Source organism: Tamandua tetradactyla, chromosome 3 (genome assembly GCF_023851605.1).
Source record: "Tamandua tetradactyla isolate mTamTet1 chromosome 3, mTamTet1.pri, whole genome shotgun sequence".
Classification (NCBI taxonomy): Eukaryota; Metazoa; Chordata; class Mammalia; order Pilosa; family Myrmecophagidae; genus Tamandua; species Tamandua tetradactyla.
In genome coordinates this window covers 195,340,224-195,353,598 of record NC_135329.1, presented here as the reverse complement: position 1 = coordinate 195,353,598, position 13,375 = coordinate 195,340,224, and the positions used below count along the sequence as shown (strand labels likewise).

General features: G+C 44.1%; 1 protein-coding gene across 1 annotated transcript; it reads right to left on the bottom strand.

Annotated features, from left to right (window-relative positions):
- Positions 1-10,448: 10,448 nt before the first annotated feature.
- Positions 10,449-13,267, bottom strand: INHA (inhibin subunit alpha). The gene is made up of 2 exons (XM_077155249.1): positions 12,680-13,267; positions 10,449-11,471 (listed from the first exon to the last, which is right to left on the bottom strand). The coding sequence occupies exons 1-2, from the start codon at positions 12,948-12,950 to the stop codon at positions 10,639-10,641; spliced, it is 1,104 nt and encodes a 367-aa protein (XP_077011364.1). The 5' UTR covers positions 12,951-13,267; the 3' UTR covers positions 10,449-10,638.
- Positions 13,268-13,375: the final 108 nt, after the last annotated feature.

Sequence of the window (13,375 nt, the reverse complement as noted above, 5' to 3'; positions counted from 1 at the left end):
TTGCAGTGCTTTGAAATCTGTTTCAAGAGTGTCTGCCCAGCCGCAGAGTTTTCCTGAAACTAACTCCACTCATATAGGTGTGCCCCTGTAGCGAGGTTTGTTCAACATCCCTTAGCTTCCCAGGAGTGTGGAAGTGTGACAAAGGGAGAAGAAAAGAAAGCTGAACTAAGTTGGGAAAGAACTGATCAGCTGAGAAACAACAGACTAAGCAACTCTCCTTTCCTGCCCCCTTGTGAGGCCCACTAGCCTTTACAACACAGAGGCCTTGGCAGCCTTCCAAGGAATACCACAGGCCCCACCCCTCCGGCCCTCCACAGAAGCACACAAGTATCTGGCCTAAATCAGTTTCAGTATATTTCTGTAAATTGCTACCATAAGAACCTTAACTAGAATGCAAACTTTAAAAATTAGTCTGAAAGGAAATAATATATTCCAGTCACAATAGCAGGGCAAAAAAGAAGGATTTAACAAGAACATTCCTAGAACATTTATAGAAATATGCAAAATCTAGGTGAGGAAAACCAGAGAACTTAAAGGATATAAAAATGGCATAAATAAATGAGAAGATGTCATGTCTTGAATGGGAAGATTCAATATTGTAATGATGTTAATTTCATACATTTCAATCAAAATCTCAATGGGAAGATTTTTGGAGCTCAACAAGTTGATTCTAAAATTCATCTGTAAGATTAGACACCCCACACTAGATCAAAGGTGATGGTGGAGTTATACAAACAAGATAGGATTTAACAAATGAATATGAATGCTGAAGCATTAAATTGATATCTCTTTTAGTCTCCAGTATTTTAGAGCAACTGGAAGTAAAAACCTAAAATTGTGAAATTGTGACCCATGTCAAACTCTGAAATATATTCTATAACTAATTGTGGTGCTGTGCTTTGAAATTTATAGCTATTTTGTATATATGTTATTTTTCACAAAAAAAAAGGAAAAGGGATACAGACTGTGCAACAGGACTGGATACAAAAACTCAGAAATGGACAGCACAATACTACCTAACTATAATACAATTATGTTAAAACACTGAATGAAGCTGCATGTGAGAATGATAGAGGGAGGAGGGCTGGGGACATAAATGAAATCAGAAAGAAAGACAGATGTTAAAGATTGAGACGGTATAATCTAGGAATGCCTAAAGTGTATAATAATAGTGAAATGTACAATGTACAAATTTTAAAAATGGTTTTGCATGAGGAAGAACAAAGGAATGTCATTATTACAGGGTGCTGAAAATAGATGGTAATTAATATTTTAAAATGTCACCTTATGTGTAAAAAAACAAAGAAGGAAAAAAAGTCAATTGTGATGATTAAAAAAAGCATTTAAGCCCTCTAGCCTCCTGTATTCTGGAGTAGCTAGAAGGAAATGTATGAGAGGATTGTATGGTTGCCCATGACAAACTTTGGAATCTGTCCTATTAACTACTTGTTGAAAAGTGCTTTGAAAACTATTGCTTTTTTATTTCTTTGCTTTGTATATATGTTATACTATACAATGAAAAAGTTAAAAATCAAAAAAGAAGGAAAAAATGTCTAGACACATAAACACAACCAAGAAATCGTGAGCGAAAAAAAAAGAGAACAAGAGATGCTGATAGGAACCTACTTTCCCATATAGCAAATGTTCCGTTGAGCCAGATTAACCAAAACAGCACAATACTGGCAAAGAAATAGACAGATATTAATAAGTCGATGAAACACAATACAGAAACACCACAACTACCTGAGATTATTTTTTTTTTACTATGATAAAACTGGCTTGAAATGAATGAGGTAAATAGTGAGTTATTCAATAGTTTTGGGCAACTGGCTGCTTATTTGGAAAAAAACTTTCTTCCCTCAGACCATGCACCTTAAATTCTAGTAACTAAGCTTTTTTTTTTTACTAAATATAGTAATATAAATATATATATTTATATAAATATAAACATATTTTTATATATTTATGTAAATATGAACACTGACATTTGAAGTTCAAATTCACTTATCAAATAATAATTATTATTAAAAGAGCATACTGTAACTGAACAACAAACATAGTGGATTCTTTTGCTGTATATGTGCAACTGACCAATTCTTGAGACACTGGAGTTTCTAAGTGAGAAACTGAGTTTCTTTTTCTCAGGGAGCAAGAGAAGAGGTGGCCTATGGGCCCAAAATCTATCTCCAGGAGTTTAGAGGGTTCAATGGATTCTAACAAGGGGAGTTGAGGTTATTATAATTTCAAATAGCAAGTTCTAAGCAGAAGATAACAGCAGACTGTTATCATTTCAATAGGATAATGTTAGGGGAAAGGAGAGGAAGCAGAGTTATTTCAGTACTAAAGGTATAAGCCTTTAGAAGGGAGACAGGTATCTTTTCAACAGCAGAGTCTAGTCAGTACAATTTACAAATGTAAGGGGCTGGAACAAGTTAATGGCTGACTTCAAATTCTTCACTAGCATTAGTGCCTTTGCCCTCCAAGTTACTTGAAGAAAATGACCAGGTAAAGGGAGTAACAGCTCTTACAATCACAAAGGCACAAGGTAAGGGCTTTTACTATCATTTCAGATATTAGGGCAGCTGAATTATGGTTTAGGGATTTCAGGTATTCCCCTCTATCTATTCCAATGTACCAGAAAGCAAAAAGGAATATTTATATAGTAATTCAATTATCAAAATCATCCCTTAAATCCTAATTTCTTAGTTACAATGCTATGTCATTTCAAAATTTATCTTTAGAAAGTAACAATGTATATGACCTGCTACTGCATAATTTTGTATTACGATGAATGAAATTGTTTTTCTCAAAGAAATAGTGTTTTGTTACTGGGCAAAAGCCATGGATTCTTTTGCCTGATGTGCTCTATAATCAATTCCTGAGATGGTGGGTTTCAAAGAGAGAAAGTTTATTACCAGGCGTGTAGTAGGAGAGCAGATGGCCTATCAGCTCAAAAATCTGTCTAAACAAACTGCAGTAATTCTGATAGTTTTATTAGAGAAAAAGATGGGCAGGGTTTAGGGTAATGAGCACAGTGGCCCCAGATGATGCAGTTATGATTAATTAGAGGTGATATATACCTGATTTCTTGGTTACGATATCATGCTCTTAATTTACAAACCTTTTTTTGAGTTTTATTCCCCAGGAATAACATTCTATATACAATCAGAAATAATGTGCAGCTTGCTATCCAAGCACATGACTAAGACTTCCCAATCCAGTAGTAGATCTAATACTGGAAAAATACAACTCATCTTCCTTGGGCTTCACTCCCACATTATGGTGTGAAGAGAGATGTGGGTTGCAAGCCTCTCCACTAGAAGCTTCCCTGCTACCCCTAAGTTCTCTGGGGCAGCCTCTGCAGAATGGTTATGATAAAAGGAGGCAGGAAAGGTATGTTGGTTGCTAGCTATAATGAGTTGAATGGTGACCTCAAAAAAAAGATAAATGCAGGCCGATGTATTTAAATTAAGGATCTCAAAATGAGATCATCCTGGATTACCCAGGTGAGCCCCAAATAAACATCCTTATAAGAGACAGAAGAGGAGACTTGAGACATGCATAGAGGAAAAGACCATGTGAAGACTGAGGCAGAGGTTGGAGGGCAGACACAAGCTAAGGAATGCCTAGGATTACCAGCAGCCATCAGAAGCTAGGAGAGAGATATGAAATTGAGTCTCCCTCAGAGGCCCTAGAAGGAACCAACACAGAATACCTTGATTTTGGACTCTGGCCTCCAAAACTGAGAGAATAAATTTCTTCTTGGCGGCAGAAGCCACTAAGATTGTGGTAATTTGTTATGGGAGCCCTGGGAAATTACCATACTAGTTTAGACAGCAGGGATAGAAAAAAGGGAGAAAGAGGTATCTTCATGCAAGATAACAAAGTCATCTACAGAAAAAAACAGATTTCAGAGTTTTCTTCCAAAGCCCTGGAGCATGTGAGCCTCCAGGCTGCTGCCCATGAGTGAACAGGACATGAGCCATTGTGTTGGGTCTGGATCTCTGCTCTGATGCTGCAATATGCTGCAGCAGGTCAGATGAGTGCGACCTAAGGATCCAACAGAATGAAAATTTCACACTTGAAGTTGAGTTAGAAGGGATGAAATTAAATACTTTACTTGTTTCATAAACTAGGTGTCTGGCAGCACGGAGCTGGCAAGCAGACAGGTGGAAGAGGAATGAAGAAATATGAATTACCTCCAAAAATAGAATTTTTGTCCAAAAGTTTGTCCTAGAGAACAGTCAGTCGTGTGCCTGACCCAGGATTGAGTGGCCAGCGGCAGTTCGTTCTACATGTGCTACCATACATTATGTCTCGGCTCTGCTGCTAGACCTGCCAAAATATTGACCCAGGAACTGGCCCAGTCACCAGAGTCAAACAGATGGGACATATCAACAGCATTGGAGGCGGTCTGGCTTGAGAGCTCTGTGTTAGGCTGTGACCAAGCAAGCCTCTCAGAGTCTGGCTCCCAGTTCAGACTGGGGAGTCTGAACATGAGGCACAGGATGCCGGCAGTCGGGTGGGGGGCAATGGTTAGTAAGCAGAAGAGAGAGAAGCCAAGCGCAAAGGGAAATCAGAGCACCTGAGACCTGAAAATGGTCAACTGGAAAGGAAGCAACAAAATGACCATATTCCAGTCACCCAGCAGCAGCCTTGGTTGCCTAGCCTGAGAGGACTTTACTGTGCAAAATAAACTGAGCGGTTCCCTGAGGGAACCTGAGAGTACCTTTAATTACTTTCATTGTCTATTGGGAATCCCATGGAATCACCTGAGAAGGGGCCAATCAAGAAGGGGCTATAAGAAAGACCGGAACAATGTGCTTAATTCAGCACGTAGAGAGGAAAAGAAAGAAAGATGTAGACTACATTCTCCATTTAAGTTGGTCTGAAAAGAAAGGAAACTTTGATAGGAAGAGTGGATGGAGGCAGCCATGGAGAAAAGAAGCAAACAGACAGAATCTGGGAGAGGAAGGGAAAAGACACCATTTCTGGCCAGAAAACACGGAAGACCTGTTGGCAAAGTCACTTAGGTGATGTGTCTTCCATCTCAATCCTCTCTGCACGGAGAGCTGGAGACAAGAGGGAGATGGTCCACAGCAAGGGAAAAGCTGCAAATGCAACAGCAATCAAACCTGCAAAGGGAAACATGGATCAATGAGAAAAGGAAACAATAGAAAACTGAGATCACAAGGGTCAGGGTAACCAGGACTGGGAAAAGGGGAGTCTAGAGGCTGTTTTGGAATCTCAGAACCTCTGTAGACTCCCCAAGTCTTTAATTCTTCTGTTCACTCAACGAGTACTTAGTGAGCCCTGACTATGTGTCAGATCCTGGAACCTGTGCCAGAATCTGGGTAAATAAAGGGGAACAAGGCGGGTCTCTTATTCTCAAGAATTTCACAGTGTTCTGGGAGAGACAGACACCAACAATCACATTGCAACATTGCATGCATTTCCTATTGCTGCCATAAAAAATTACAAGGGGCTTAAAACAACACATACACTTACTAGCTTACGGTTCCAGAGGTCAGAAGTCCAATATAAGTTTTACGGGTGTCAAAAGGCAAATTGGAGTCAAATCATCATTTATGGCATTTTGTTTGGGACACAAAAAATTGCTGCAATGAGGGAGCCAAATCACTGCCAAAAGTGAAAACAGCTTTGGGCTTTAACAGTTGGCAAGAGGTTTTTGAATATAAACCTAAAACATAAAGAAGGATATAGTTTATAAAACTATAAGCATAAAGAAGGATATTAGCTTGAGTCCAATTGATTGGATGAGGTTTGTCCATCTTATAGGGGCAGGTTTCGGACAAGTGGGGCTTATCCTAAAGGACAAGGACAATTGGTACGTAAGAAAACAGTGGAAAATAGAATGTAAGCTTTATGTCAATGTCAAATTTCTTGAATTTGATAATTACATTTAAGGTAAATATGTAAGTGAATATCCTTACTCATGGGAATCTATATGGAAATATTAAGTGTTCAAGGAGTATGATGTGTGCAATCTGCTATTATCAAATAGATAAGTAGGCAGACAGATAGGTAGTTAGATAGATAGACAGATATGACAAAAGTGGCAAAATGTTAAAATTGGTGAATTTGGGTATCTAGAGGATTAAAGGTATGTTGGCTTTCTCTGTATGGGGATTATATTATTTCTGCAACGGTCTTGTAAATGTGAAATTATTTCAAAATAAAAAGTTTACAAATTCTCAGATACAAAAGGATTTCATATTAATCTAAAAAAAATTCTACTAAAGAACATGGAAATTAAAATCATGACCATGAAATAACAAAACCCCTCAACAGATGAGCTGATAAGCAGAAGGGACACAGTTAAAGTGCATATGTGTGACCCAGAGGATTTCGGCAAATATATTTTCCAGCACACAGCATGAAACAAGATAGGGAAAGTATTTTTTAAAAAAGCCGAACATACAGGGAATTGATCTAAAAGTTTCAGTATCACCTACTATTAGTTCTGAAGGAGGAAATAGAAAGAACATGAGCGCATATATAAATTCAAATAAACAACAACAGCAAAATTTCCCAGAATGGAAGAAAACCATGAATCTTCAGTTCAAAAGGGCCCAACAAATGCCAAGTAGCATCTGATTTTAAGACTAACATGTAAGCCTATTCCCAATGCCCTTTTTGGGAGAAGATCCTGGAAACTTCCAATGAGGAAGAGAAAGTAGATGAACTACAAAAGTAGGAGACATACTGACATTAAATCTCCCATTGGAAAACAGTGCAAGAAGAGAAGGGAAACATTTTTTCAAAGTTCAAAGGAAAAACCTCCTTGAATCTAGAACTATATAAAAGTTCAACTATCATTCAAGTGTGAGATTGAAAAGACTTTTTCAGGTTTCAGAAAATGTTATCACCTACAAATCTCCTCTGAAATAAATAATAAAGAGAATACACCAGCACAAAGAAAAATTAGCCCAAAAGAAAGGTGAAAGAATCAAAAAGGAATGGCAAGCAAAGACTTCAGTAAATTTGTTCAAAGAAAGAATGAGATGAAATAGGAAAAAAAAAGGAAATATTAAAATTACAAGAAATCTCAGAGATTAATAGTAAGATTTCCACCTCTAGAACTGTCCAAGGGATAGGGTGCCTCCTCATCATGGATTTGAATAGGTTCATCTCCTCAGCAGGCATATCTGAATGCGGTAGAGGTGATGTGGCATAGTGGTGTGTACCCAGACTCTGGAACCAGATTCCCAGAATCCAAAAGTCCTGACTCCACCACTTACTAGAAATGTGCCTTTAGGTAACTTACTTAATCTCTCTGTGCCCTCATGCGTGCAATAGGTATAATATTAGTGTGTACCTCACAGAGTTGGTATGAGGATTACATGTAGTAAGTGCTATCTAAATGTTTGTTATATAATAACAAAATTAATTTTAAAACCATGTTTCCTGGGGGAAAAAAGTGTGATTGCTAAAAAAAAATGAATAACTGGAAAATAAAGCCAAAGAAAGTTCTTAGAATATAAAGAAGAAGTTGTAGAACAATATATGCAGTAGGATACCATAAGTGGAAGAGAAAGACAATTTCTACAAGAAATATATACGTATGTAAACTCATAGAAATCTGTCTGGAATGATACATACCATTGAGGAGGGGACTGAAATTGAGAGTTATGGTCAAAGGGAGCCTCAGCTTATCTTTAATGTTTGAATCTTTTCTGTGAGAATGTATTTGCTGCTTATGAAGTTAAAAACAAATAGCACTTTTGAAAATCGAAATTTAAAAAACCAAGTGCCTAGGAAGCAGTGAGGAAGGAGCCGCTAACTTTGCGTTCTGGGAGTCAAGAAAAGAGTCACAGAAGAGAAGCCGTCAGAAGTGGATCTTAAAGAAGGTGTTGTCCAGGAAAAGAAAGAGAAAGAAGGCATAGCAGCTTATATTTTGAGGAATGACCAGACTTTCTGTCAACAGTGGCGGTGGGGAGTGGGTGGTGGGTAGAGAAAGAAAGGGAGGAAGGGGTATCAGGTAAAGCTGCAAGGATAGATTTAGGGTTGATTATAAGGGGTTTTGATACCACATGATGGAGGTTGAACTTCATGTACATGAAATTTCAAACACCTGAGGGACATGAGCCTATCAGAGGATCCCTTTTGCAGTCAAATGGAGGATGGACCCAAGGTGGTTATGGAGGCTGCTGAATTGACCAATTGAGAATGAGTCCTCAAATGACCAAGTAGTGTCTGTGGAGATACAGAGAAAGGGCCAGTTGCTTGTTCAGGCTGAGAGCTGCCTTTCAGTATCCACCCAACTTGTGTGTGATTACTGATCCCGGCTTTAGGGGTACCTTCTTCTTTTGTCTTTGGCCCTTGTGCTTGCAGGCTCTGACCTCTGGGGTAGAACATATTCTGGGCTAAGTCAGCAACTCATTCTGTTCCCCAGGTCACCTTTCTGGGAGGGGCGCATGACCTAATGGGGCCAGTCAGTCTGTCCAAACCTATTCTGGAGGGCGGGCCACAGTGGCTCAGCAGGCAGAGTTCTTGCCTGCCATGCTGAAAACCCGGGTTTGTTTCCAGGCGCCTCCCCATGCAAACAAACAAACAAAAAAAACTATTCTGGAACTTTCATAAGCTTACTCCCTCCTGCTGGATCAAGTGGTGTGATGATGGGTGCCTGGAGCTGCCCACGACCACCATGCGCCCCAGTTGAAGTCGACCCAGGCGAAGCAGAGCCTGTAGATAAATCCCAGCAGAATCTTTTGAGCCCAGACTCAAGTTATAGCTTAGCTAGCTGTGTCCATGGACCGGTCAGGAGCCAGTGATTTTTTTTTTGGTGGTGTTGGTGATGGGGTGGGGGTGGGGTTCTAAGCCAATTTGACTGGCTTAATTCGGCTCCAAATAAAGAGCATTCACAGAGTGCCCTTAACGAATAGCAGTGCGGACAGGGGCAGTCTCCGAAATCCACTGCACCGGGTCTCCTGGCAAGTACTGAGAATAAAGAGAAAGACATCCTTAGTCACTGTCCGTCCCCCTCTTGGTCCTAGGATAGGGTCCGGATGAAGGTGTTGGGAAAGACTCGGGACTGGGAGCAGGCAGGATCCCCCCTGCAGCTCAGTGACAGCCTTCCTGTAGCAGTGACTCCTACTCCTGTAGGAGTATGTATGGGAGCTGCTCTGGTGGGTTCCAGTGGGCTCCGGTGGGGCAGGATTAGCTCAGGCAGGGGATGGGTGTTCTTGTACGTGTGATAGAATGGTGTTCTCTCCCCTCCCACATCCCCTTCCTAAGGCAAGCGCTTCCCCATCCACCACCTAGTCACGCTGGGCCCCCGGAAGGGAGCCATCGACAAGTCAGCAAGTCTGTTAGCATATACACACTGGATTTGGGCAGCCAACACCACAAAATGGGCTCAAAGTTTCAGTCTGAGAGACTCAAACATCCCCAATGCCCCGCCCCTGCCACACACACGCCCATAACCCACCACCCTCTGTCCTTAAGAGACCAGCTGGAACCAGTTGGCTGAGAGCCAGGGCCCGGGGTTGGAGCAGAAGGATAAAAACTGAAGGGATAATTAGGAGAATGTAAAAGGAAGGGAGGAAGACCAGAGAAAAGGGGTTCCCTGGTGCCCAGTGAGAGTAGAGAGAGGATGGACAGAGAGGAAATACAATGGGAAAATAAAATAACAGTTTTGCACCCGCTCCTGGACTGTTAGCATAAACATAATCATGAAGAAGTAAATTTTATTTTCTGGCAGTAGGCTCTGCCTTTCCATCCTTCCAACAATGAGGACTGAGTTAAGGGGTCACATAAGGATACACATGAAGCATCAAGGGGCCAAATATCCCGAGAATGAGAATCCCAAATGAGGCCTCACAGAGGCTACATCAAGGGTCAGTTATGAGTTCGAAGGCCTTGGCTCCAGTAATCTGATTTTAATACAATGCCACCTCTCTGCCCTTTTCGATATCTTTCTGCTCCTGCCCACTCATCCATCTTTTCCTTACTTCCCACCCAAGTTCCCAAGAGATCCTAAAATCTGAACAGCTCTGAACATTTTCCTCAGTGGGGCACCAAAAGCCTCAATCTCTGGCCAGTCTACAAATCAACCAACCTTGAGCAAAGCACCTATGAGCTTGGCAGAGAACAGCAAGAATGGAGGACTGTGGCCACCTCTGATGGAGGCACTGTAAGCGCAGTAGTCTCGTGTGAAAGGGGCAGGCAATCTCCCAGGCATATTGGGTTCGGCTTGCATGAGGGCCAGTTTCTGTCTCATGAGTGGCCGTCCAGGGAGCCTGGAGCACCTTTGTGTAGATTCAAACACTGCAGTGTCCCCACGGATATGCATCCATTCACAGCTCTTGAACACCTGATCTCTGAGGTCAAGTGAGGCCAAGTGACCTAAGAGCCCACAAAGCCAGGCTCCTGGGGCCCAGACCTCCCCCACACCATATCAGAGAGGCTAGAGAATGCAAGCCAAGTCATATGCACTATGCTGTTTATTGTCACATGTTACTCATGGGATGGGGATGGGGAAGCCCTCAGGTGGAGAAGTGGAAGGCGGGGAAAACTGGGAACCATCCATTCTCTGAGCTCTGCCGTTTTTCTGGAGTGGCCTCCCAGCTGATGGTGAGAATGTGGCCACCAGCCATAAAAGGAAATGGGACTCCCTTAGATACAAGCACAGTGTTGGGTGAGAAGATTGGGCACCATCTCATACTTGAATGAGTAACCTCCATCAGAGGTGGTACGGACATGTAGGGGCCTCATGGTCCCTGGGAGGGCAGCACAGCAGGGCTGAGCCCCTGGCACCAAAGAAAGGGGCTGAGCAGGGGTGGTGGTGGCCAAAGGGGCTGGCAAGGGCAGGTCTGATGCAGTGGGCAACCCACAGCCGCCATGACAGTAGTGGAAGACGAAGCTCGGCGGGTGCACGATCCACCGGTCCCAGCCTAGCTCTTGGAAGGAGATGTTGAGTGCTGCTCTGTGGCAGTTGGCGTGGGCAGCAGGTTCCTCTGGTGGCCTCTGCAGCAGGCGCAGTGCAGCAGGAGACCAAGGCCAGGGCAGCGGGGGAGTCGAGCGCCGAGCCCTCTCTCCCGCACTGGGTGGTTTGGCCCTTGTGTGGGCCACAAGGAAGGGCGTGGCCTCGGGCCGTGCCGAGCAGGAGCAGAGAGGACAGCGTAGCAGTAGTACCAGGACGGGGTGGGTTAGCAAAGAGAGAGCCGAGGAGGCCATGTGCAGCACGGCCCAGCGAGACGGGGCTGGGCCCAATGACATGGGCACGGCCATGGGCCCCTCAGATGACAGTGCCAGCAGGCCAAGCAGGGGCCCTGAGCTATTGGAGGCTGCTAGGCCCTGCCTGTCCAGCCCCGTGTGGAACCACAGCTGGGCTGAAGTCACCTGACGGCTGCGGGTGTGCTGGGATGGCCGGAACACGTATGTGAAGAGGCCCTCTTCAGCCTGCTGGGCCAGTTCTCCTGCCGCCGGCTCGTGCTCACAGGTGGCACCTAAGAGAAACGGAAAGAGAGGGAGACGGCAGCGTGACTGGCGGGGCCTGGGACCCCCTCCTCAACAGACATGGGGACTCTAAAAAGCCTTGAGGGAAATTTCATAGGCTACCCATTTTTCATTTCATCATTAAAGGATTTACAAAACATGAGATATCACCAACCTTCTTTTTGACGTGGATTTACCAATTAATATTCCCATCAGCAAAGTGTAAGACGCCCTGCTACTGTCTATTTCCACCAGCGCTTAGAATTGTTAGACTTAAATTTTTGTCTAGCTGATAGTGTGAAATGGTACCCCAAACAGTATGTACATGGGCATTTATTATATTACTCTTTATGTCTTTTTGCATGTCAGAAACATTGCACGATGCATTCTTTTAAAATAATCTCATTTTTAAAAAAGGCATGTTAACACCAAAAACAGGAGAAAGGATGTAACTCAGATAGAGGGCAGTCCTTTCCCAGGAAGATGGGCTGCCATCTTTACCCTGACATGTTTGTAGATTATATCAGACACTTAGTCAGTCGAATGGGCTGGCATGCAGGGCTATACTGTTACCTGGATTTTCTCATTTAAACCTCCCAATAATCTGTCCATTTTGCAGAGAAGGAAACTGGGGCTTAGAGAGATGAACTGACATTCAACTGCTAAATGACCAGGCTGGGATTCTTCTGCCTGAATCCAAAGTCACACTTTCAACCACTTGGCTGCAAGGTGGCTGACATGCAGGGAGGCAGAGAAGTCCTCTCCAAGAGAAAGGTGGGCCAGCTTATAAGAAAGCCCACCAGAGAAGGACTTCTTAAGGATAATCAGTGGAACATGGAGAAGTACATAAGGAGGTGAGATGGAAATTTCAGGGAAAGTAGGCTTGTTTCTTTCCCCTGCATCCCTGACATCTTTTCAAGTCTCAGCTATCTGGGGCTGAAGAAACAGAGTTGGGGGCAGGCAGCAGAAGCACAGGTAGGAGGGAAAGGTGGCATGAGGGAGCCCAACCTCAAAATCTGTCTCTGGAGATCTTTGGTCTCCCACACACACATCTCTTAAATGCCTCATTTATGCCAGACTCTCTAGATAAATCACCTATCTCATTTAATTTGAGAAGTAGGCTCTTGGTCATTTTATAGACGAGGCAAACACCCATGGGGGCCCATGCTGTACCACACCGCTTCTCAAAGTCACCCTGCCAGATGCCCACCCTGGTTACCTGTGGCCGGGAAAAGGATGGCCCGGGAGACATCCTCATCCTCTTGCTCCAAGCCCCTGCGCATGAAGCCCCCTGGGGCATGTCTTCGGGGCAGCCGCCTGACTCCAGGATCCCTACTTTCCCCGGTCACCGCTGGGGGACCCAGGGCATCCAGGAATAAGGCCCTCACCTTGGCCAGGATCAGCTCCCGGTCGGCCTCCAGCCCATGGCAGCCGTGGCTGCCCTGTGGGGCCAGTAGCAAGAGGAGTAGCAGTGGCAGCGGGGGCACCATGGCTCGCCTGGCCCCTGCCAGCCACAAACCCACACCGTGCCCTGTGCCCCTTCTGTCAGGGTCTGCCCAGAGCCTCCCCACTCTCCCTTCCCCATCCCACCACCCGCCCTCTTCTACCCTTCTCACCCATCTTCCCTAGCCCTTCCCACGCCCAGCAGTCCAGCCGAGTTGCCCCTGCCCATGGCATTGAGACCTCCTATCTCTGACGTAGACGTCTGTGGCCCTGAGCCTTATCTCCCACTCCCGCCAGGAATGTGGGGGAGGGGTGGGGAGGGTTTTCACCCCAAGTGACCTGATCCACACATACAACCCCTTTCCCCTGTGTGTGTGTGCGCCACACACACACACACACACACACACACACACACACACACTGTCAGTGTCACATCCCAGCATCCAGCACAGAGGTGACACCAGGTGGAACA

Coding starts and splice junctions, on each gene's coding strand:
- INHA (XM_077155249.1), bottom strand. CDS start 12,950: ATGGTGCCCCCGCTGCCACTGCTACTCCTCTTGCTACTGGCCCCACAG. Junction 11,472..12,679: donor CATCCTTTTCCCGGCCACAG/GTAACCAGGGTG, acceptor CGTTTCTCTTAG/GTGCCACCTGTGAGCACGAG.